Raw genomic sequence first — 25505 nt, 5'->3', positions numbered from 1 at the left:
TAGCTCATAAACAGGAAGTACCTCACTGAAGAGGTTACTTCCCACTGTGGGAGTGAACTGGTCAACAGCCACAGCTGTCTTGGTGCAGCGCTTGTTCTGCCTTCTGGACCAGTCCAGCTGTTCTTTCTGGGCTGGGTGGGTGATTGTCCAAGTACATAGGCTGCAGATGGCCAGTGCTCAGATTCAGACAGCTGATCACCTACAAACCTACTGAAGTGCTATTAAGTGGGAGGAGAATCTAGAGTCGCCATAATAATCTCAGATGGGAAAGGAAACTTCGCACTAAAACTGTCAAGAACAACTAAGTTTCTAGAAGCAGGCTGAGAATGAATGCTTCAGTAGCAGAACAGATCTGTTCCACAGAAAAATGGAGAAGAGTCTCTTCCCCATGTGGAATGCATCAGAGGCAGACCACATGCATTCCTTGGTCAATTCACATAACGCCAGTAAATGTCACACCCAAACCACTTCTTGATATGTGCAACACACACCCTCCAACATGCTGACATCACAAGGCAATTAACTATAGACTGGAAACAATAAGAACACGGTCTTCTTTACCTGCAGCTGAAGAAATGTGTACTGCCAAGGGATTATTCCAGGAGCCATGAAAATGAAGCGCATGGCATTGGTGATTAGGAAACCAATCTGCCATTTAAGGAAATGAGTGAACATTAGAAAGCCATTCTATCAACCCCAACTCACAATCACACACCCGCACACACATAGTCAACTATTCCTTGGAAGGCTTAACACACATCTTCAGCATATTGTTGCATTGTCACTCTGGCTGCGTTCACATAACAGGCTGGTCTTACTATGATCACACTGGCTAGTGAGAGAAGACACAGACCACCTGTCCCAGCTGGACCGCCCCTCTCTATCCCCTGCTCCCAGGGCCTACCATCTATTGCCCTGCAGGAAAGATCACCTTAGAAGGATTTGCATCCCAAACACTGGGAAATGAATACTTGCAATAACAAATAATGGCATCTCATGTGTTGTCTTCTCCATGAATTTCTTCTAGCTCTCTTTTGAACAGAAAATGTTTCTCACACTTTACAACCAAACACTGAAGACTTTCCTACAGGGATGTGTGTGAATTTCCTTTCAGATTGCAAATGACCAGAAAATCCCTTTTGCGTTCACAAACATACCTTTGAAAGATGCACATGTTTCTCAAAAGGCATAAGTTTAATATAAACCATAGTCTATGGGGAAAATCTTCACTGATGCAGTAATTTTTTGTGCAACTTTCATGTTTCATAGGAGTTCCTTTTGTGCAATTTTCCTGTTCATGAACGAACGGCAATTACAGAATGCCAATCAAGGAGACGCTTAGCAAGCTTGAACATTGCTTGCTTCCCCAAATCCCTTTTTAAACATCCACCCAAAACTAACAGAGGACCCAATGCATGAGTTGGAACTGCTCACATCATAGGATGCTGAAATCATTTTCAGCAGTTCCAACCAATGGTCCATTAGATTGAGTCTGGTCACAAGCAGCAGCCCATCAGCAGGACATACCAGCACAATAGGAACAGCAAATTTGAGCATCACCGACTGCACTGTGAACCTCTCATTATCCAGAGCAGTCACAGGACGTGACAAAGCCATGTCCAGGCACAACCTGAAACAAAAAAAATAATGCGCTTTGGAGCTGACACATATTTATTATCCTTTTATCACACTTATCAGTTCCTTACATAAAAGGTACAGTGGCAAAAAACTGCTATTGAACCATGTGATAAAACTCTACCCTCCATTCCAAGAACTAGTATGTCAGATGCTAACACTTTCCTACTTGCAGCCAAATGTTTTATGTCTATGATGTATTCTGATGAGCAAAGTGATGGATGAATTCTCCACTCATTCTCCCACAAATGCCAATAAAAGCATGCCCCGGAACTGGGAACAGCATCCACCTTACCTCACATTGTCAATTACAGGTGTTTTTGTGACACAAAAGAGCCGATATAACTGGGGATTCTGAGGTCCTTTCTTCAGCTCACCATTTGGGGAGGGTGGAGGAGAAAATGGGGGAAACAGATCTCCTGGCTCCAGGACAATGTGTTCATCATCCTGTTGAAAAAACCCAAGAGATTCCCTTGATGAGTGGAACAATATTGATTTAAGTACTTATTTTATTAGATTCATACCCTGTCTTTTTTCTGCAAGGGAGCCAAGGCAGTTTATACAACTCCTTCTCACCATTTTATCCCCAGAAGAACCCAGTGAGATTCATGGCCAAGCGGGGACTAAAAAGTGATTTCCTGAGTTCCAGTCCAACCATCTCACACCATGCCATGCTAGTTTTCAAGTTCTTGTGGGAAAGTTCTTGTTTCCCAGAGCAATAAAGCTGGCAACAATGCATTTTCCTGACTCCACTGCTGTAGGAAAATGCATTCCATGCACTGGCTTTTAGCAACCCCGAAATTCAACAAACTTTGCGACTACTTTGGATGACACATATATAGACCTTGACAGTATGCATTGGATATAGTTGTAGGTAAAATGTTCTTTGCATGATATAAATACCCTAGCTCCCACTCATAATACAGTTTCTCATATGTACTTTGCAGGCTTGATCTTGGTGCATGATATATTCTGAAAATGTCAGTTTTGATATTTAAAAGAATCCTCTGAGGACCAGTGAACAGTCTAAGAGTACCTTAATGCTGCAGCAATGCTGAGGCTGAGTGGGTGTGAAGGTGACTAATCACAAGTCTCAATACAAGAGAAAGCACACACTTTGTTTTGTTTGTTTAACAAAGACATTTCTAGTCCTTATACTTGTGTAGAAAAAAATGAAAAATATCTAAATTACATCTTGTAAACACTTGGGAACCAAAAGGACTTCCAGATTTCAGACATACATAGTTTTGGGCCTCTGTCCTCTGACTCTCACTAGCACACAAAATCACCCTTCTCATAAACTTAATAACATAGTCCAAAAAGAAGGGAAAGATGAGTTACCTTAATCCCTCTAAGAGAAGTGAAGGACTCCTGTCCTGGCCTCAGAGCAATAACATCACCCTCTACTAACAAGCTGACTGGGAGGTTGACCAGATGGCCGTCCCTGTAGACCCAATGCAGTGACCAGGATGGGGCGAAGGGCATGTGAAGGTCAGGGTACATGGCGTTTACCCAGTTCAGCTCTTTGCCACCTCTTAAGGCATCTGAAAAGCAGATGAACAGGAAGTGAATGACAGCCACATATTGGGAGGCTTTGAGTGTGAAACCACATCTTCACTGAAGAGGGAAATACATTTGGGACTCATCTGAGACTTAATATCAATTGAGACTTAGTATCAATTGTGTGAATGCAATGAACTTGCATGGTTTTTAAAATGTAAACAGAAGTGGAGTTGGGGGATAGAAGCAGCAGAATCTCTGTGTGAGGAGAGTTTGAATGGGTTCAAATAATAGGTTCACAAGAATGTGAGTTATTTTTTTATTATTATTATTGTTATTATTATTATTTATAGCATTTTTATGCCGCCCCCATTGCAGAAAGCCTCGGGGTGGCTTACAAAAAAGCTAAACAACATAAGATAGAATAACATTAAAAATTCGGAGCATCTTGGCAATAGTTTAAAAACAATAAATAAGAACAACAATTAACAATTAAAATATCGTTTAAATAAAAAGGTCTTGGCCTGGCGCCGAAAAACAAATAACGACGGCGCCAGGCGGACCTCTCCGGGGAGCGCATTCCATAGGTGGGGCGCCACCGCAGAGAAGGCCCTCCTCCGGGTACTCACCCTCCTAATATCCTTCACAGAGGGCTCCCGGAGAAGGGCCTCTGCTGCCAATCTCAAGGGGCGGGAGGGAATATATGGACGCAAGCGTTCCTTTAGATAACCAGGTCCCAAGCCGTTGAGGACTTTATAGGTGATAACCAACACCTTGAATTGGGCCCGGACTTCAATGGGGAGCCAGTGAAGCTGACGGAGAACTGGGGTTATATGAGAACAACACCCAGTCCCTGTCAGCAACCTGGCAGCTCTATTTTGCACCAACTGAAGTATCCGGACCTTCTTCAAGGGCAGCCCCACGTAGAGCACGTTACAGAAGTCTAATTGCGAAGTTACCAATGCGTGTTAATGTTGAAACATAGGTTATTGTGTTGTCTGAAGCCAACTGAGATAACAAGCCATGGTGAATAATCCCCAGTTCAACTGCAACAAGAAGCCATGGATTATTTAGCTGGACAGACATCTGAGAGGGATGGTACACCTTTGGAGTAGTACACTGAGCAGGAGGTTTGATCTGATGGCCTTCTTGGCCCTTTCCAACTCTACTACTCTATGGTTCATGGTTAACAAACCATGACTTGCTAGTGTAGTAGGATTCAGACAATATAATAAACCAAATAAACCATGATTTGACAACAACCCACACTCAACGCATAAAAAACGTCTGAGTGTGGATTACTTTGTCTGAACCCAGTCTTTGACCCTATTGCCACCCTAAATTAAATTATCTCCTCTTTAAAGAGACAAAAAGAACAACTACCCGGAGCAGGGCCTTCTCTGCAGTGGTGCCTAGATTATGGAATGCGCTCCCTGGAGAGGTGCGCCTGGCACCAAGTTTATATTCTTTTCAGTGCCAAGTTAAAACCTTTTTATTTAATTGCTATTTTTAAAAATTAATATTTTATTGTTAACAATTGCTTTTTTTGTTTTTGTATATTTTATGGAATTTGTTGTTGTTCTATTGTTTTTAATTGTACCTGCTGTAAGCCTCCCAAGATGCCAAGGCATGTGGTGACGGCATATAAAAGTTTTGAATAAATAAATAAATAAATAAATCTGGAATTTACATTTAAAAGCAGGCATCACCATGGAGATAAAGTGCATTCACACAATGTATTTAACTCTTACAATCAATACTGCAGCTAGTTTGGTTCTCACAGTGACCTTGTGGCCCCCAGCTTAGTATCCTGCACATTCCCCCTGGAGTACAGTGGGAACTTACACATCTGGATACTTCTGGAGAGCAGAAAGCATGTTTGTCCATAGGAGGCTGCCTGAGGAAATGCTGGGAGGAAAGGAAAGAGGTCACTGCAAGTGACCAAGGGAATAACCGCCTAGTTGAAGGAGTACTTCCTCCCAGATCAACCTGCATACTTGAGGATCACCAGAGGAGTCTTTTATCTATATTCTATCTGTAAAAGAAGTACGCTTTTCTTCTACAAGCATCAGGGCCTTCTCTGCTAGTCTGGCACAACACTTGACTGTTCTGTGCACCAGATTCAAATGTGTTTATTTGCATAGCTCTTTTAAATGTAAATTATTTTGAACTGATGAAACAGCTCAGTTTTACTATACTGATGTTTAGGTTTAAGTTGTTTTTACTTTGTTTAACATCTGATGTCTACTCCAAAATCCCATTTTCCCGTTTCAGATAAAGAAATGGTCTACACCTTTTACAAATAAAAGAACACGAAAATATTTCACTGACACCATACGAATGTAACTTATGAGCTGAAGCAGTAGATTTGCCTGTTGGAAAAATGGGATGATAAATGAGATAGGGAGAGCCAAGGACACATTCAATTTTGATCTGAAAATAGTCATAAAGATGTGATGCAGGGAGGAAAAACTGAAGACTGCGGGACTGGTAGAAGACCACAAGATTGATAAATTCAGAGAAAAGGCTACTGGACAGTTCCTGTAACATAATAATTTTGGAGCACAATCCATCACTGCTTAAGAACACACTTTTCTGGACTTTACATAAGAATAAATTCAAAACTGACACAGACTATGATACAGATCAGCCTTTTGGGAGACTGTAGAGGCACCCACATGCAGAATAGCAAAGAGAACCAAGGAAGAAGAAAAGAAAGACTTGCCATTTATTTTGTTGATGATGTTCCGGAGCCTTCTCTCAACTTCCCGGCGCTTCAGTCTCTCTTGCCGTCCAATCAAGAAGAGATCAAGTAGCACCAGGAAGAAGAGTGCCAAGGCGTTGACAATTTCAGAACCTTCACTGTTCAAAGCAGAACAGAACAAAGCAGATGTTACAAGCAGTTGAATGTAAAAATTAAATATATCTGTCACTCCAAAAACTGTGCAGTTTTGATTCCCTTTCTTCACAGATTCAAATTCTGACAAGAGTCATAAGGAGGGTTCAGTCTCTGGTCTTAGCCCAAGGGAAAGATTTTTTTGTACTTTCTAGGTTAGCCTGCATGATCAAGTTAATTCAAATCATGAGTTCCCAGCAGCAAATTAAGCTATATGGTAAGATCATAAGCAACAGGTTTGTCTTCAACTCACTGTCTCTTGAAATGTAGGGATGATTTAGTAGGCCATATTGATGGCAGACATAACTATGGTTCTGTAGCCCAGGTACAAAGAAACAAGGATCACAAAGGGTTCACAGGTGTGTTGATCCCTCACATTGTACCAGACTGTCTCGCTGAACAATCCTGCTTAATAAAATGCACTGGACTAAGGTCCATAGTTCTGCTGTCTTCCACCATTTTCTCCCTTCCCCTGACCTTGCCCTCTGCATTTCATTCTAAGCCAAGAATGGGGGTACAAATGCATTGGAAAAGGGGGGTGCATGGGAGGTTCACTCTCAATAGTATGTTCTAGTACAGAGGGAACAGCAAATAGCTCAGAAATTATTCATCCTCTGGGTTCTCAGAACTGTGAAAATACAGTGTTTCTAATTCTTGTAAGAATAGGAAGACAGACAAGGTACCGATGTGAAAGGAGGTTCTAGGGAAAAAAGAATCCAGCAGAAACTTGCCCAATATATCACAATTTTCACATCTCAGGATTGCCAAATTGTCTGAGGGATCTGGAGCAACACTGACATCACATTTTAAAATTTAAGAATCCTAACCAAGACTAAATGCAAATTGTTTGTCAGTTGTGCTTTGACACAGTACAACCATATGGGGGATATGTAAAAATATTCCTCTCAGAGATATTTGAATGTGCAAAACAGCATCAGTCGTCTGGCTCATGTCCTAACTCCTCACAAGATGGCTATTTGCCAGCATCAGACAAAGCTCCTGTGCCTCTCATAGCTTTAAATTGCAGTATGAAATCCAGGAGGTAAAAAATCTGCAATCCTTTGGTTGCAGCAATGAGAAAGAGCATCCTTGCCAAACATCTCCTCCAGCTAAGCAGCTATTTTAAAAGCCTCAGGAGCACTTTTCAAGGTCAGGAACTGGCAGTCCAAGTTCTTTGCACTGAACTGCATGTCCACACTGGGATTGGAAAGCCAATGAACAAGTTCTCCACTGGAGACCTTCCAAAGGGACTTGAGAGGGCTTCATAAACAAGGTACCAAAAAGGCCAGCAAAGATTGACAGAAGATGAGGTCAGAGACAGAGTCTGCAGTCACAGACACCATATTGCAATTCTGTTGCTTTTAAGCCAATGGACTGCCTTTTCCCCTATGAGGCCACCTGCGTGCTTAGAACTTCAACAAAGACTATTCCACGTCTCATGAGTGACGAGAATGCAGGACTAGGTTTCTCTGGTGGTGGTAATAACCACCTATTGGCCTTGGTATCCACCTTGTGGAAGTTTTTGCTGCACGGTATCTGTTCCCTTCTTCATCCATCTTTGAATATCATATCAAGATGCTAATATTTCAGTGCACTTTTGATCTGCGTGGACTTTGCCCATAGATTTTTATCATTGTACCCGATTTTGTTTGGCTCAGTAATTCTTCCAGCTGAATTTGTGCCAATTAGCAATTTATTTGAAATGATGGCAATAAAAGTACTCACTGCTTTATGTTTTGCTGACTGAGTATTAGTTGCCATTAAGGTTCCATATGGATGGAAATGCAAGAAATTGTGATATATGAACAGACAACTTACCTTCCTTGTGGCTGACTCCCATAACAACATAATAGTAGCAGCACTGTCAGTAGCATCAGGGATGCCCCTGGCCAATGGAAACAGGAGCAACGGTTGCCATGGTACAAGAAACTTGTCTTCCACACTTCCTACAAAAAGACAGAACAAAGGGTAAAAGGTGACATCCACAAAATGCAACCTCGACATTGTCTAAGCTCACAACAAAGAGTGGAGTCACAAAAATGAACACTGTTCACACAGCGCCATCTCCCATAGCATTCTCTATCATTTATGAACAGAACACATGGGCTCCCACCCCCCCGTCAAATAAGCAGCTTCACCAAAGAAGAGAAGGAGTCACAGTTCCACCCCTCGTTTTGTGAGCTGGCCACTCTGCACGAGGCAATGCCATTAGGGGATGGTGATCCTGTAGAACATGGGTCCTCAAACTGCAGCCCGCAGGCCGGATCTGGCCTGCCATGCTCATTTATCTGGCCCGCCTGAGGTTTTGGACTCGCTGTGCATGCATGCACACGCGCCCGCCACCGCTGCCCACCTCGCCCCGCGCATGCCCACCACCGCCTCACCGAGCACACAGGGAGGTGGCGACTTGCTTGCGCGGAGATCATGTTGGACTCGCTCGGAGAAAATGATCTCTGAGCAAGCAAGCCACTGTGTCGCGCGGCTGCCTTGCCACATGCCCATGCCCCCGCTGCACGTGCTCGCCCCGCCCCTGCCTCACACCAAGCACGTGCCCCGCACCCTTGCCAGCCCATGCGTGCCACTGGCACTTTTCAACTGGGCCCCTGTTGAAAAAGTTTGAAGACCCCTGCTTTAGAACAAATCATAGAATCACAGAATAGTAGAGTTGGAAGAGACCAAGAAGGCCATCGGCTCCAACCCCCTGCTGGCACAGGACATCAATTCACACCATTCCACTCAGATGACTGTCGGTTTCTTTTCGAATATAGACACAAATGCTGCTGCCCACCCGCTCTCTACATATGCAGATTAGTGGTGAACTGGTAATAAAGCCAGGACAGGATAGGAAAAGGAGGGCAGCAGGCCAGTGCACACAGCACCCTGGCACTGCTCAGCTAGCTTCACACGCCCCCGTTTCTGGCTGCTGCCCACCTCCTTCAACTTCCACTTGCCTGAAGTCACCACTGCCCCAACTCTAGTTTCCCATACTGGAGGTGGCATAGTCCAGTAATGAAGAATACCTTGCTTTCCCCACTGATCCATAGTGCAAACCCTTGTTCAAAATGTAATTCTGTAGGTTCCAAAGAAGTGTACTGTTAAAAGCAGACCAATCCATGCAAAACAAGATAACATAAACTCACACAACAGTCATGCTTACTTTCCATGAAAGCACCTTCTTTCTTTCCTTCTGATGCCCCTCCAGCAGTGCAGACAGCTGGTCTCTCAAGATCGTTAAGGCCTTCGTTGTGCTCAGACCCAAATTTGCAGTCATCTCATCCTGGGGAACGACAAACACAAATGTCATATTTGTCCATAACAGTGCTGAGCAGTTCCTGCACTGTCGGCCTCCTCAGCATCTAGGTATACCAAGCACTGAGGCCAACCACAAACTACTGAAGAATGTAAAGCAACATCTACAAAATCTACTACATCCTTGCATAGTAGCCCTCACCTGTTGGACATTAAAAAACATCTCTCCACATCAGTTTGGATCAGCCCATTTTCTAATAGCAGCTGATCTCTCAAAGGCTGAAACAGACTACCTGTATGCTGCCCATTTTGGATCAAGCATAGGCTCCTCACCAAAAAATTTCCCCCCAAGCATTCTGTAACAATATATGCAAGCATATTGTATATGGTCATCTCCTCTTTGACCCAGAAATGCACAATAGTGTTACTATGCTCACTGGGGAAGCGCAGTCACAAAGACGTAAACCACCCTCGTTCTCCCTTCACGCCAGTGATGCCTCATGCCCTGCAGACGGGTCCCCAGCATGGTGCAAAGGACACTCATAATGGTAGCATAGGTTTTGCGCCAGTTTCCCACTGCTGCTTTTCCAGGCCAACAGGTTGGGTGTGTTCTGCAAAGCCATGGATACTGTTACTCTCTACTAACCCTTCCCCTGGCAGTATCCAGCAGGAAGCACTCAAATACAAACCCTGATTAAATAGGAGCAGCACAAGAGCAGCATTGCTCTTAAGCAGTCCTTCGTTCGTTTCAGTGTGGACTGCAGGCAGAAGATCTCCAGCAACTTGTATCCCCCTTGTATTAAAGGAAGGGAGTGCAGCATTTGGATGTTCTTCTGTGATGTGATGTTGTACGGTGTGGTTGCAAATACCATACAATCATAGAATAGAGTGACATAACAATCTTATGCACGTTTAGACAAAAAAGCATGCTCCGGCCAGCATGGTCAATGGTCAGGGATTACAAACATTGCAGTCCAAACCATCTGGAGGGTGCCATGTTGCTTACCTCTGGATTGAGTCCTATCCTTATTCATGGGGATATGTAAGGAAAACAGGGAGGAGTGTGCAAGGCATTAAAAGGCAATGATAAAATAAGGATGAGCCTTGGGATTGCAGGAGGCTACAGCTACTTTTAGAAAGGTGCTGTTCAGGCCCCGTCCCAAGATGGCTGATCTTCAAGCTGTTCTAGGGAAGCTACCCCTGCCAGAGATTACTCATACACAGCCTGAGACTGGCTTTGAGCAGCATGCCAGTCTGTTTGAGGACGCCAGGTCCTATGGCTTTCCCTCAAGCTTTTAAAGATAAGATGCAAATCCTTCTACCTAAGCCCCCTCCCCCAAAACCCAAATGTCAAAAATAAGAAAATTCATGAAGCACCAGCAAGTCATGATACTGCATCCTCTGACAAAACCAAGAATAAATCCTGACGTAATTCTCTTTCTGCTTGCCTGGTTTTAGGAATTAAAAGAACCCAGATCTCTTGTTTCTGTTGGTCAAGAGCCAGATTACATCAACTTATGGCAAAACATATATTTCCCCCAGCACCACCACCCCCAATCAAAAAGGAAGATACAGCAATATTCCTGGCAGCACACATTAATGCAAACTTGGCAGATTCTGAAATTGCAGGCATCTTTGCGGACTTAACAGAATTTTTGTAGGGATGCAAGCAAACCCAAGAGATTGAATCATTTTCCTCTGAAAGTCTTCAAAGAAAGGTTAGGTGGGTATTTGTCAGCAAAATGTTAGGAATAGGATTTCCTTACATGAACCAGGGATGACATAATCCATGGACTCTCATCCAAGTTTCTGATTCTAACTTTGGCAAAGAGGTATTGTGTGAGGATTCAGTAGTAGCCCCTAGCTAAGAAGTTCAACCTGGCATCAAGATCTCCAAGTATTTGTCATCAGGCCAAATATCTAGACCTGGGATGGTTACAGGTTGGACTTGCAACTGTGCCTGGGACTGCTAGGAACCAGATCCTTGAGGTGCTTGTATGTCTACACTGCAGCCATCTACTAACCTGCGCAGCCTATCTAGAATGTCGGAAGTCTCCTCCCCACCTACTTCAATCTGGGTCTTGTACAGATAATGACTTCACCATCGAGTCAGATTTTTTTTCATCCTCTATTCCAAGTCAGGTTTCGCCTCTTCCCTTAACATCCCCTACCCAAGAAAGCTGCTTTTTCTACCATCTTGCCCAAGGAAGAGGAATGGAGATCTTGAAATGACAACCTTTGGGTGGTATTTGGGTTACCCTAATAAAAGTATTGATTTATTATTTATTTCATTAATGTCTATACTACCCAACAGCTGAAATTGTCCGGGAAGTTCACAACAGCATATTTTAAAACCCAATATAAAATACAAAATATTAGGTAATAGGCATGTGGAAATTTTCTTACAGTCAACTTTGTGTCTTTTTCTCCATTGAATGGAGTCCCCTCTTACTGGCCAAAAAGCTCAACATGCAACTTTGAGCCAGTCACGACACTCAACCTAACCTACCTCACATGGTTGTTGTGAGAATAAAATAAAGAGGAAGAAAATGGCCACTTTGGGATCCTGGCAAGAGGAAAAACAAACTGGGATATAAATGTAAATAAATAAATGTAATTCCAGAGCAATAATTAGTGCAAGCTGACTATTCTCCACGTTCAGTTTCCCTTCAAGATCTGTAACCCAAAGGGCAAATAAAAATTCCAACTGAACAATGACCCCGACACTGGTTTACTTTCTGACCCTTCAAACATTGTGAATGCGTGCGTATACGTGTTTGTCACTTTCATCCTCTTTTTTCTCACATCTATAAGATGCAAGCCAGGAAAGCGAATACCTTAGGTAGCCCAGCCCCTACAGACTGTACAACATGTTTATACCAATTACACACTAAAGTTCCCCAGCGCTTGTTATCTTTTTTGCAGACCTAGTTTATTACAGTATCCTTTAGTGGTTTGGCTTGGTAGCTATTTCCCCAGAGTCTGCACACAGCAGCAATCCTTCAACTACACAAAAATGCAAGGCAGCAGGGATTATAATGGAAAAGCAAAGTGGCGAGACAGCTCAGGATTGGTTCCAACATGAATTCAATAAGTGAGGGTTACTGAACGCTGAGCAGGCCAATGCAATTGTGTTCTCAGCACTGGGGCCTGCTGTTTAGTTTGTGTTTATTTTCCAACATGATAAGCAATTGCTCATTCTATAACACTACTATTTGCCTGTTTCACTGAACAGCTTATTCCAAGAGTAAAATTACCTCCACCCTCAACCTCAGTGAAGTGCACAGCTACAGAGGAACACCAAGTAGTTTGTATCATCTATACTGCACACAAGGTAAATCCAGCCTGTGATGCTACAGGTCAACTGCCATCTCATTGTGACAAAGCTTTGTAAGATGTCCTACATATTACTTATTACATTTCTATGCCACCCAAAAGCCAAAGCTGTGTGGGCAATTCCCAGCAATTAAAAGCATACAATACAAAATTATAAAATACAATATAAAAGTTTAAAACTACAGTATAAAGTATCATTAAAAACCACAGTAGAACTTCAAAGCACTTCAAATATAACACCACAAAAAATTCAAACAGGAACTGGAAAACCTAAAACATCTGGGAAATAGGAAGAGAAGGTCACCTGGCCTTGGAAAGAACACAGTGTAGGTGCCAGGTGAGCCTCTCCAGAAAGCTCAGTCTGCAATTTTTGCTCTGTAATCCACCTAGAGAGTCTTATTGGACTAACTGGTTGCAAAATAGAAATGTAATCATCATCATCATCATCATCATCATCATCATCGGGGTGCTACAGCAGAAGCAGGTGGCATAGTGGTTTAAACCGCTGTGCTGCTGGGCTAGTTGATCAAAAGGTTGCCGGTTCGAGTCTGCACAACGGGGTGAGTTCCCGTTGCTCCGTCCCAGCTCCTGCCAACCTTGCAGTTCGAAAGCATGCAAATGCGAGTAGATAAAAAGGTGCCACTTCGGTGGGCAGGTAACAGTGTTCCGTGCACCTCAGTGTTTAGCCATGCCGGCCCCATGCGCACGGAGACTGTCTGCGGACAAACGCTGGCTCCCTCGGCTAGGAAACAGAGAGGAGCACCGCCTCCTAGAGTCAGGCATGACTGGACTTAACGTCAAGGGGAAACCTTTACCTTTTTTTACCTTTACAGTAGAAAAGACCATTTCCTTAGTAGCAACACATCTCACCCCCTTTGGTGGGGGATCTCAGAGAAGGACCACTGAAGATGATCTGGTGGTCCAGACAGGCACATATGAGACAAGATGATCCTTCCAGTAACCTGGCCCCAAGACCTGGAAGGCTCTGCAGGTTAAAATCAGCACTCTGGATTGGGTCCAGAAATGGACTGAGCATACTGCATAACAGAATCATACTGGATGTCCCCATTAACAATCTTGCTGCCCTATCTTAGAGCATGGGAAGTTTCCAGATTATTTTCAGAGGCAGTCCCATGTATAATGCATTGCAGTAATCCAGACACAAGAATATCAGACTAGTTTCATAAGCAACAGCAACCCTCTGAGACCAGCTCACAACACCAGCGTAGCACCACAGGGTTCGAGTTTTTGCTCCCTGGCACAGCTATGAAGAAAAGAATGAGCAAATAACAGAAAATGGAATAACACATGGAAACAAACCCCATGGAAGAATCAGAAATAATCCTGTGTTGCCTCCCCTCCCGCGGCCGTACATGCCAAAGTTCACAGACTCAGGATGCAGTCCTATGGGCTGAGTCCTTGATGCTCATAAGCCCCCAGACTTGGAGGCTTACAAGCATCCTATGCAGACTGGCGGCAGCAGTCTTAATCTTCACCTCTCCATCCTCCTTCACTCAATTCTGCTAGATGGCCATTTGCAGCCATCCAGCTGGGGGGTTCCAGAAGACAAGGGAAGGAGGCTGCACAGGAAACAAGTTGTAGCCTGGTTTCTGCAGCTTCCTCCCCTTTTCCCAGCCTTTTCCTTTTATCCCTCTCCAAGGCTGAGTTCCTGGCTTCTTGGTAAGGCAGCCAGCATGGTTCTTCCGCATCAGTTACACAAATGAGAGGAATGGGGAACACACAGCTTTCCAACTTTGAAATCAGAAGTCTGTGTCCAACCATGGATTCGAAATCTTTGAAGACCATGGTCTCTCAGCAAAAAGAACGGACTTCAGAAAGTCAAAAGGAGAAATGAGGGCCAAAACAGAAAAGAAAGGAAAGGGACAAACAGCAACAGTTAAAGGGGTTTATTATTAAAAGTGGGATTATCCAAATTAATTAAAGGCAAGATATAACTCTAACCAATATGTATTAGTAAAAGCAATTCCATTTCTCATAGTCTATCAACAGCTAAGCAGCTTGCAACTAGTATATATAAATAATAATGCCAACAGTTCTTTTTCACTTTCATTACTTGTTGTCCCAGAATCTACCTTCCTTCATTTCCCTGCTCTTCCTCTTCCCCACAACTGTAAATATAAAGCTGTTGTTTTTCTAGCAAGGTCCAACCGAGCGATGTGGAACCATTTACAGAAATTGCTGCCACAAGATATGTCGATGGCTGAAGCTTGGACAGCTTCCAAAGCAGATTTGACCTATTTATGGGAGGACAGGTCTTAGAACGGCTAGTATTGCATTGCCTCATGTATGAATTTCTCACCCCATCTCTCCTACCACAAAGCAAAACAGTGTCAGCTTCAGTGCTAACTGGGGTGCTCCTTTAATCTGTTGGAGCAAACCTGATTAGCACAGGTTTCACATGAGTACTGACACAATCCTTAACCACAATTAGTATTGGCACAGGATATCTACAGCCAGGTTTAAGGGATCAGGAACACTGCATTACAATCAGAACTACTATGTTTACTCCATCGGCCTCACTGAAACTCTCAGGGAAGCCTCAGGCCCTCTTGGGGGCATTCTGCAGTTTCCTCCTACCAGTAGGTTTGCAGAGCACACTTGCCAGCTAAATCAGAGCATGATCCAGCTGCAATTTGGGATCATGTTATTTATCCCATCCTGGCAAGTTTATAATGTATTTTGTATTTAAATAGCTTCTCATCTCTTCGACCTACCCAGACTGGCAATTCTGGCAATTTCAGATGCTCTGTGGTCTTCCAATGTCAAAGAAAAAAGATCTGTTCATTTAACATTGTAACTTTGTGCTCTATAAATTCATTGCACAGGTAAGGCTCCTCTGAGATGCAACAGATCTGTGAGGAGTTACTTTGACAACTAACTCTCTCTACAAAGCAGGTTATGTAACTATCACCAAGGGGGAGAAACACACACAGGACAATCAGATTCTTTTCTGTTTGAAGAGCAAGCGGATACCATAGCCACAACCACATACAAGCTATCAGGACAGAACTTCATAGCAGGAAGCAAACAGAAAGACAGAGTTTATCTCTGCCTGGATTAGAGTGTGTATGTGCATGGAGGTCGCACGAACATACTGCCAGAATCATTTTTTAAAGTGACCAGTATCAATGTTCTTGTACCATTCCAAGGTGGGAGCAGTGGAAATGAGGTATTCTTGCTGCTGTTTCTAAGGTGGTCGGCATCACGTTTTTTGGCTTCTGGGAGACCTCCACCCCATCCACTTCCTTTGCTTTGGTTCAATGTTGGGGATGGCGATGGCAACTGTCAAAACCAGCATGAACAGACTCAGGGCAGGCTGGTGACACCTCTGTACTTCATGGTGGTGAGGCTATTTGAGGCATGGAGTTCAGCACCATGGATTGCTCCTATAAAGAAAGTCTGCAGTGGATGAGGAGCTCCACTGCCCTAGGATCCCACCCTCCCCGGGCCAGTCTTGCATAGCTGCCATAGCTTGCATCATCTGCAAGCCAGTATGCTGTTCAGCAGGAGGCTTGCATGGGCAAAGGGCCACTAAGACCAACAGGCGGGCCAATAAACACACACATTTCACAATACCCGCTTCATCCACAGTCCATCGTAAATCCCATCTCATACTCCTCACCTGGCTACTGTTAATCCCTCACTGCTTTTTCATGTTACACAACAAGCAGGGCTGGAAAAAGTCAGCCCAACATGCAGTTTCTTACCACAGGGAGGAATAGACCAGAGTAAATTGCCTTCAAAGCCTCCTTCTCTACCTCAGAAACAGTGGCGGGAAAATTAAAACATTTTCAGCCCTCAGAAGTAGCAAATATCAGTCTATTTTGCATGTCCAGACAGCCCACGGTGAACACTGTGGATTGTTGAGAAGATAAGTGGGAGCGAGTGTACCCATTAAACTCGGGCTGCCCATCTCTTAACAGCCAACAGTTCTGAGGTCAGACATAATAAGAAATGACTCGGGGACAAGGCACCAAGGAGTTCCTGATCACTGTAGGTGGGCAGGAATGGGCATCAACACTTGTTCTTGCCCATTTTCTCAGCAACTCGTTGTTAGCCCTTAGGCCTGTCTGTCATACAAGGAAATCTGAGCCACAGCTAGGTTTAGCCAACAGCTTTTTGGTCCATGCCAATTTGTGGCATTTACACATGGGAACTTCCAGTGGAAGTGGGAAAGCATGTCCTTTCCAGTGGCTTTCCACTGGAGCACTGTTGGCAAAGTTTGGTTCACTTCTGTGTGGGCTCCAGTATCAACACTGCCTACACATATGCACACATGAGCCTTCTGTAGAGACAGGGCTGGAGGGCACTAGACAAGTTTCTGGGGTCTTATGAATTCCCAAAAGAAACCCCTTTACAAAAACTAAGCCATACGTGGCCTCACCATTTATGCTGGCAGGGATGCAAAGCACTGTGAGCTTCATTAGGGGCTGTATAGTTTTGGAATTAGTATATATAATGGAGGCAGAACAACTTGGCATCATTCAATAATTCCCATCTTAATAGATTAATTTTCCCTTAATAGATGAATTTGTTTACTACTACTTACACATCTATACCGCCCAATAGCTGAAGCTCTCTGGGCAGTTTATATCCATTATACCATAAAATATATATCATATATATATTATGATAAAACATAATATTAAGCTATTGTTTAAAACTACATCATAAAGCCCAAGTTTAAAAAAATAGTTGAAGAAAACAGCAACAGTACAAGGATTAAATCTGTACAAAGTAACAGATTTAAAAGAATTAAAACTGAAGAACTAAAATGCCCACCAGGCACCAAGGTCCACATTCCACAACCAAGATACCACAACAGAAACTGCCTTCCTTTAATGGCTAACACATCTCACTTTATTTGCTGGCGCTGGGAGCCTGTGGATGATGTTAGGGTGCAGGCAGGTATACATGTGAGCAGACGGCTCTTCAAGTAAGCTGGCTCCAAGGCTCTTAGGACTTCAAAAGTTAATACCAGTATTTTGAATTGGGCCTGGAAACAGACTGCATATCACAAAGCACTGGTATAACAGGGTCATGCAGTCCAGTCCCTGTCCGTAATCTCATCGACTTGTTCTGGTTCAACTGAAGTTTCTGGATCACTTTCAAAAGCAGCCCTACATGTAAATCATTGCAGTAGTTCAAATGGGAGGATATAGAGCATGGATAAATGTAGCTAGGCTGTCCCTGTCCAGGTAAGGATGCAGTTAGAATATCGCCTTCACCTGATAAAAGGTGCTCCATGCTCTCAAAATTGCCTGTGCTCCCAGTGACAAGGATGAATTCGGGAGCAACCCCAAACTATGAGCCAGATCCTTTAGGAAGAATGCACTCCTCTTCAGAGCAGGCTTAACACTTAATAGATCAGAGAGAGCAAGAGAGACAGAAAGAAGGGCCTTGGCATCTAACCTGTAGCATAGGTGCTTCAAAAGGTGCAAGATGGGGGAGGCTGTGGCATACGATATCTATGAAGTGAATCTACGTACCAGGTTAAGGTATACAGGCAGCCGGGTATTGTCCACTGTGTTTACTTCCCCAGATCAGGAAAACAGAAGCAGAGCCACATGAGGTACAGTGGACTTATAACACAAACTAGAATACTGACTTATGGGATGAATTTGACTTATGGCACACTTATCAATGAGGTTTGGCAACCACTAAGCTAGGGAAACCCAAAGCAGAACCAAAGTTGGTTCCATCCCTGCATGTTTACGATCTGCAGCACTGCTCAGATTGGTAACACCATTTCCTGGAGCAAAATGCAAAGGTAGATTGGGCAATTCCATTTTTACAAGACAATTCTTCCCTGCCTCTTAGAATTACAGAATCTTTATATTTAGCAAATTCAACTTAGCAACACAAGTTAGGTCTATAAATCTCCATAGGACTTGACAAGATTACTCTCACTGGTCATGATTCTTGCGCTGTATAAATCTATTTTCTTCTGGATAGTGAGCACATGCTTTTAAGATTATACAAAAGCAGAAAGCCAATAGCCAGGGCAAGTGTGTCGGGACCAACAATGCAAACAACAACCTTTGACTCCTTCTTTTTGGAATATGGAGAAACAGGCAGTTGCTACAAGCAATGGCATGCCATACAGCTCCTCTACGTTGTCCCTGTGGCTCTCCACATATCTTCGGATTACCGAGGAGCTGAATCTCTATGTCGTTAATGCATGTGCCCTGAGGAATCATGCTTGCATTATATTTCAAAGACATATTACATAAGGTGATATTAAAGCATGCATGACTCTATATATTTCTCTAGCTCCAGAGGATCATATGGGTACCTCTGGGGATTTCACACACACACTTCACCCACAGCTAAATGTAATCCTAGATTTATTACTATACAAGGATGGATGGCTGCCACATTTGTCTCCCGTGGACATACTTGGCAATTCTCCTGATCCAGGAAATTTGGCACACATAATACTTATGTCACAGCCTTAACAACTCCCCCACCACAAGCATGTCAATAGGAGGGCATATTCTGTGGCGCAGTGCTCAGACTTACAGAAGAAACATACAAATCTGAATCACTAAACAGAATGAAGGATTCACTATAGCTCAAAGCATGACAGACCCATCTACTGTACTTGCAGATGACATCCTCCACATACCAGAAAAATATCACCAAAACAGAAAGAGATCCTTGTTCCCATTACATATTAACTGTCATTCAATGCAGCTCACTTGCTCTAAGCCCCCTCCCCAACACACACATCAGAAGCCTTTTTATACATTAGTAGCTCAGGAAAAGACACAGGGAAGAAGGGGAAAGCCATCTTGAATTCAAATGTCAGAAAAAGGGAAGAGAGCGCAAAAGGTAAACTTACTTTGCCACTTTTGGCTTGCTGGGACATCCACAAATCTGTTTGCTTAAAAAGCATCTGGGCTAAGATTCCTGCACCAGTTGGAACCTTGATGAGCAACTTCCAATGCTGCTACCCACAGAGAAGCAGAGAGCAATAGAAAGTGAGAGAGTGCGCAGAGCACAACGCTGCAGAGAAAGAGAGAGAGGAACAGCAGAGTGAAGCACCGAGCCACTGATTAATTCAGCCTGTTGCCAGTCACACTGCTGCATGCTGGATATAGGAAGAGAAGAGGGGAGATGAGAAAGGAACAGTGGAGAAGTTCTTTAGGATTACACCCCATGGGTTCAGAAAGCTGCATTCAAAGCCAGATATCCCATGAAATACCTGAACAGAAGGCAGAGTAGTAGGTTCAGGTATCCTGCTGAGAACAGGATAATACAGGCTGAGAACAGGATCCCAAACAGTGAATGATACGGCAAGGAAAAGCCATTCTGCAGTAGTGGACACTAGTGAGGCAAACTAAATGGAAGGAAGCTGATCGAAGGAGCTGAGAGTGCTCATAGATTTATAAAGCTAAAAAGGTGCATTCATAAATCCAGCACATCTGATGTCAAGCTGGGTATGTCTGAAGCTAATGATCCCAGTAACATTATTCTGGTTCCCAGTAAAGAAGAAAGGGCAGTCTGCAATTTGCTGAGCTGTGGCAACCTGTCTTTCCCCCTTCTGAGCAACCCTTCGCCCTCAGTAAGGCTTCCCAGCAGCCATCCAGATGGAGAGCAGCAGCAAGTCCCCCTCCAAGCATCAAATATTCATAGCATCTTGGGAGGAGACTTCAGCAGAAGGTGCATTGCCAGCTATTAATAGCAAGCCGATTGTATCTGGGGCTTGCCACTTACCAAGATCTGGGCATCAGCAGCGATTTGGGGGCAGAAGGGAGATGTGGGGAGGGAAACAGAGGACACTGGGCCAGAAGACACAAACAGTCAAGCATATACTGAAGCCAGAAAGGGGACAAAACGCAGCAAAAAAGAAGAAAATGCAATAATGACATGAGTCAGGCCCCATTTATTCGTATCTTACTTCTGCCTATTCAATCAACAAAGATTTGTCCTCACATGTGGAGTATTTTTATCAACATTATCACCACTACTGTACCAGGGTGTGTATGCACATGTGAGTGTTAAACCCTTGTTGAGATGAAAGTTCAAGTCCAATGAGATTTCAACCCTGCCCCAAAATTGCCTGTTGAAAGCTATGACAAAGTTCTCTTCAAAGGCCATGGGTATATTTTAATGCACACATGCATTTATCCATGAATGAGCAATTTACCTGAAGAGTTTCCGTTTAGCACCCTGTTTATTGAATGAAGACATCTGGAAACCATCAGGTTGCCTACCCCTGTCCTATCGCTCATTCTTATCACATTACTTGTTTTTATAAAGAGGGGCGTGTGTTGCCCTGGCCATCAGCAGTAGGTTATTTTTTAGATTTCCAGAGAGTGATATGCCAGATTTACTAAGAAGAGACTATTTATTACTGAAATAATGCCAAACAAGCTAGCTAGACTTCCATAAGATTTAGCAAGCAAGCCTCTTTACTCCACACAGCAGGGACTTCTGCAAGGTGGGATGCCAATCAGATGGGTTCAAATAAAAACAGCAGAATCCTCCTTGAGAACAATTGAACCAGGGCACAAAGAAAGTGACTATTTTTTTAGTCACTTATGGTATTCAGCACATGTGTACAGCATACTGTACTACTGAAAGATAAGGTTACAGGAGTAATACTGTTTACACAGGGGCGAAAAAATATTGCTGTCTGCATGGCCAAGGTTCCATCTCTGTCTGACATTAAAGCACAGGCTCATTACTCCCTCTTACCTGCAGAAGTAATGCATGATAAGGGATGTCCATGGCTGAGGATGCGCAATGTGCATAGTCATTACTCCATCTTAATTATCAGAGAAAAGGAAACTCCTTAGTTTCATGAAAGCAGGGTCAAGGTTAGGGTTAGGGTTAGACTAAGCTCTATTGTACTCTTGTAAGCAACCAGACTTTGATGCCAAGAGAAGCAAGCATTTTAAAGAGCTAGAGACCCAGGCCTGGCTTTTTGGGATTCAGGCCTGTAACAGGGTGGGCGACTCATGACCCACCAGTCATTGTTGGGCTTTAACTCCCATCATGTGTCACCATTTGACTAAAGTGCATTCTTGCAAACTAATGAAACTCTTGTATAAAAAATCCAATCCCATTGATGAACAGAAAGTGGAATGAAAGTTGTAAATCTGTAAAACGCAAAAATAATGGATAAAACAAAATCTGTATACCCACAGATTTTCTTTTTTCCAAAATCAGAGGGGAACAATGATTTCTGGGAGTATCCGAGGGCTCCTTCTACATTCTACCCTAAAAACTGCAGACCTGAGGATAAAAACATCTTCCCATAATGGTTCTCCTTCCTGCCTTGTCCCCTGCTGCCCCTCATGTTGTTTTCATAAATTACTTATGATGAGTTCTGGGGAATTCAAAAGCTTACTCACAACTTTGGATGGTCCTAATCAAAGGCATATTTGATTGACTGATTGATTGAACTTTTATCCCATCCCATTAACCATAAGGCTCCCTGGTGGGGTTTTTTTTTGGGGGGGGGGTTAATGAACCCATGTACCGTATTTTTCGCTCTATAAGACGCGCCTGACCATAAGACACACCTAGTTTTTAGAAGAGGAAAACAAGAAAAAAAATATTCTGAATCAAATGGGCACATCATCACAGGCACATTCCCCATCACTTCCCCATGGGCTGCACATACATATTCACTCTATAAGATGCACAGACATTTCCCCTTACTTTTGAGGGGGGGAAAGTGTGTCTTACAGAGCAAAAAATACGGTAGTTGTTTTCTATTCCTGAGTTCTTTCTCAATAAACAAACCATACTTTCATCAAATTGTACACAGAAAGGGCAAGCTGTCTCAACAGACTAAGAGCTTGTTTGAAGTAAAGAGTTCTCATTCATTTCTGTCCAGCAGTTCTTCAATATGGAAAACTGTATTAGATTGTTTCTTATTAATGAATCCCACAGCACATGATATATTTTACACTCTTTCAGCTGAAAGCATTATTATTGCTTCACTTTGTTTTAGCCAGACTAATTAGATGTGACTTAACTTGTATTTCATTATACATGGATACAAACATTGAATGCCCAGTTAGATCCAGTATGACACAAGCTTCTCTGCACTGAACCATCATGGTATTTTCATTCATTCATTCATTCATTCATTCATTCACACACACCATTCTCTTTTTTTCCTTTCAAGGAAACCCAAGCTGACTTACATCACTCTCCTCCTCTCAATCCTAACCTCACAACAACAACCCTGTGAGGTAGTTGGGCAGTTAGTCTGTGAATGGCCCAAAGTCACCTAGTTAGCTCCATAACTAAGTGGGGCTAGAATTCAGAACTTCTGAGTGCCGGCCCCACACTCTTAACCACAACAGGACAAGTACAAACTTCCAAAAAATGTTCTTAAAAGTTTTCAAGACAATAATGGTCTGCAACAAGGAAAACGTGAGTCAGTTACTCTCTCTCAGCCTAGCCTATTTCACAGGGTTGTCACAAAGATACAATGGGTGGATGGAGACACACCATCTTCAGTTTCTTAAAGGAAGGGTACCTTAAAATATAACAAGCAGGCCAGGAAGCCAACCCTGACAATATAATCAGCACAGAGGCAGCGGTGCAGCTAGGGCTGGCCCTTAGGGTTGAGGACACCTACCCCAGGGGGATGCAAATGTTCATCCAGAGTGTGGCAGGTGATGGGAACAGTGACACATTGGCCCAGAATTCGCACCCTGACCCCTGGGGCTAACTCTGGTTGCCATGACATCTTTTCTTAGTTTTAAAACATTGTATAGCTAGGAGATGATCCTGCACATGATTATAGATAATCAGCTGTATTGTTTATTTCTTCATTCATTCATTCATTCATTCATTCAATTTCTATATTGGTGCTTATGCCCAATAAAATGTGTTTTGTATCACGGCAGTGGTAGCAAACGCCATTGTATTCCTCTCTTCATGACTGAACTATGATTTAAGTGAGTTTATAATGCAAAGGATGTTCCTTTTTTTAAGACAACCAGGACTGGCAAACAGAGTGGCATGGGTCCCCTTTTGTTTTTGCTTTGCTGTAACCTAACAGGAATGTAAAACACACAGGGAGAAATGAAAATTGTGTGCTGTACAACTGAAGTATATATGTCAAAGTAGTGGAGCTCTGTAAGGAAATTAGGATTAGGATCTAAAATGACCCACACACAGTGGAGATTCTACCAGGCCTGAATGGGAGCAACAACACATCTGCTCTAACACAATGCTAAATCTCAGGGAAGGGGGCAGAAAGTGATATAAGTGAAACTCAGATATGTACTGGAAAGATCAAGCAAGCAAGAAGGTTGAGCAAGAACTAACACTGCTTGCAACATACAAAACAGGCACAAAAGCCTGAGAATTTGGTGGTGCCAGGAGCATTTCTTCTGAATTGAAAGGAGAGGACATAACCAAGAGGCAGTGTACGCTTTTAAATGGATTAAATTCTAGAATCTCTCCTTGAAGCAGCCTTCCTCAACCTGTGTGCTTGACTACAATTCCCATCATCCCCAGTCAATGTTTGTGGTTGATGGGGTTGTAGCTTAGACTTATCTGAGGCCCCACCATTGGGAAAGGCTGGCTAAAGATCACAGATAGCAGGCCTGATGGGGGGAGAATTCCTGAGACAGTGGAGGCATTGCTAGTTAGACACAGGCAAGACAGAACCAGGCAGAGAAAAGGCATTGTGCATAGTATTATACACTTGTATTGTGAATGGCAGGTGGATCTTGACCCAGGAGCACCATTGCATGGCCAAAAAAATCCACCCACCAGTATTCAGCATATAAAACTCCAAGAATAAAGTTCAAGAGAAGCAGAGTGCAAGGACTCTGCGAGGAAGAAGGGGGAAAGCAAGGGAAGGAAAGAGGAACATCTTTCTCCAGGGCATTGTGTTTCCTAGACAACAAACTCTTTAACTGCACAAAGGAACAAAGTGTCTTGTGTGGTGCAGATTCTCCCCCAACCCTTTCCCTGAACACAATTCCTAGTAAGTAATTAGGCAATTTAAAAACACACGGCCACTTATTGCAACCAGGAACCACCAATGAAAAGGGGGAACAGCTTTCCTGTAGGCAGGGCTGGGACGCTTTCATGCCCATACTAAACACAAAACCGCAGAATTGTTTTTGATAGGAAATCTCTCACCATCTCAAATGATTGGAAGCTGGCACCTCACACTGTGAAAACCCAGAAAATCTTAGAAACTGATTTCTTTGCTTAATAGAACAGAGCAGCTTTATTTTTCACATAGAAAGAAAAGCCTTTGGACGGTCTTTGGCAGTCACCTTAACAGAATTGCCTTCTAGATGTGCTGACCTGTGGTGCAAAGCCCAAATTCACCGCTGCAAGTGAATTACTACTGTTCCTAGCAAATACAATACAGAGCAATCATTCTGCAGTACATAAGCTTTTCACTTGCAGGTAGGTGATTGCTAACAAATAAATGTGTGTGTATCTCAGAAATGTATCAGCCTTCTTGGCACCCTTTGTGACTGAAGCTCATATTTTATGCCAAAACCTTTTAACATTTAAAAATCAGTTACATATACAGTGTGTGTGTGTGATATTCTATGAATGTATTCTTTTTTTTTTGGAGTGCTGTATCATGCACATTGCACTGGCTACATTTCAGTTTATATGATATATCCAGAAGAAGAAAATCACAGTGGTATTTCTCAAGTGAAGGTTTTCCCAATCTGGGAGAGGAGGACCAGCCATGGATTAAAATAAGAGACAGAAGATTGGAGAGATGTCTGAAGGGTTTCATTTCATGTTGTAAGCAGTATGCAAATAAAGGTTTGAGCTCTAAAAGAAGAAGCAGTCTTGTGTTGCTTCCCATATGCTCATGAGTACACGTCTCTGCCAATTTGTCCACGTTTCCTCAAACAGT

General features: G+C 43.1%; 1 protein-coding gene across 5 annotated transcripts in view; it reads right to left on the bottom strand.

Annotated features, from left to right (window-relative positions):
• TMEM94 (transmembrane protein 94) overlaps nt 1-25505 on the bottom strand; it is an 81268-nt gene that overhangs the window by 39891 nt on the left and 15872 nt on the right. For all 5 annotated transcript variants that reach the window (XR_006416990.1, XM_044453952.1, XM_044453953.1 and 2 more), the window contains 7 exons: nt 9189-9308; nt 7850-7977; nt 5861-5997; nt 2977-3179; nt 1931-2082; nt 1528-1630; nt 562-648 (listed from right to left, as the gene is read on the bottom strand). Coding sequence is in view for 4 of the 5 variants with exons in the window: in XM_044453952.1 (XP_044309887.1) it covers nt 562-648; nt 1528-1630; nt 1931-2082; nt 2977-3179; nt 5861-5997; nt 7850-7977; nt 9189-9308 (930 nt within the window). In the remaining variant the exon portion in view is untranslated. The remainder of the gene's footprint in view (nt 1-561; nt 649-1527; nt 1631-1930; nt 2083-2976; nt 3180-5860; nt 5998-7849; nt 7978-9188; nt 9309-25505) is intronic.

This window comes from Varanus komodoensis, unplaced genomic scaffold (genome assembly GCF_004798865.1).
Source record: "Varanus komodoensis strain SLA01 unplaced genomic scaffold, ASM479886v1 scaffold7_1, whole genome shotgun sequence".
In the NCBI taxonomy this organism is placed as follows: domain Eukaryota; kingdom Metazoa; phylum Chordata; class Lepidosauria; order Squamata; family Varanidae; genus Varanus; species Varanus komodoensis.
This window is presented reverse-complemented; position numbering and strand designations above follow the sequence as displayed.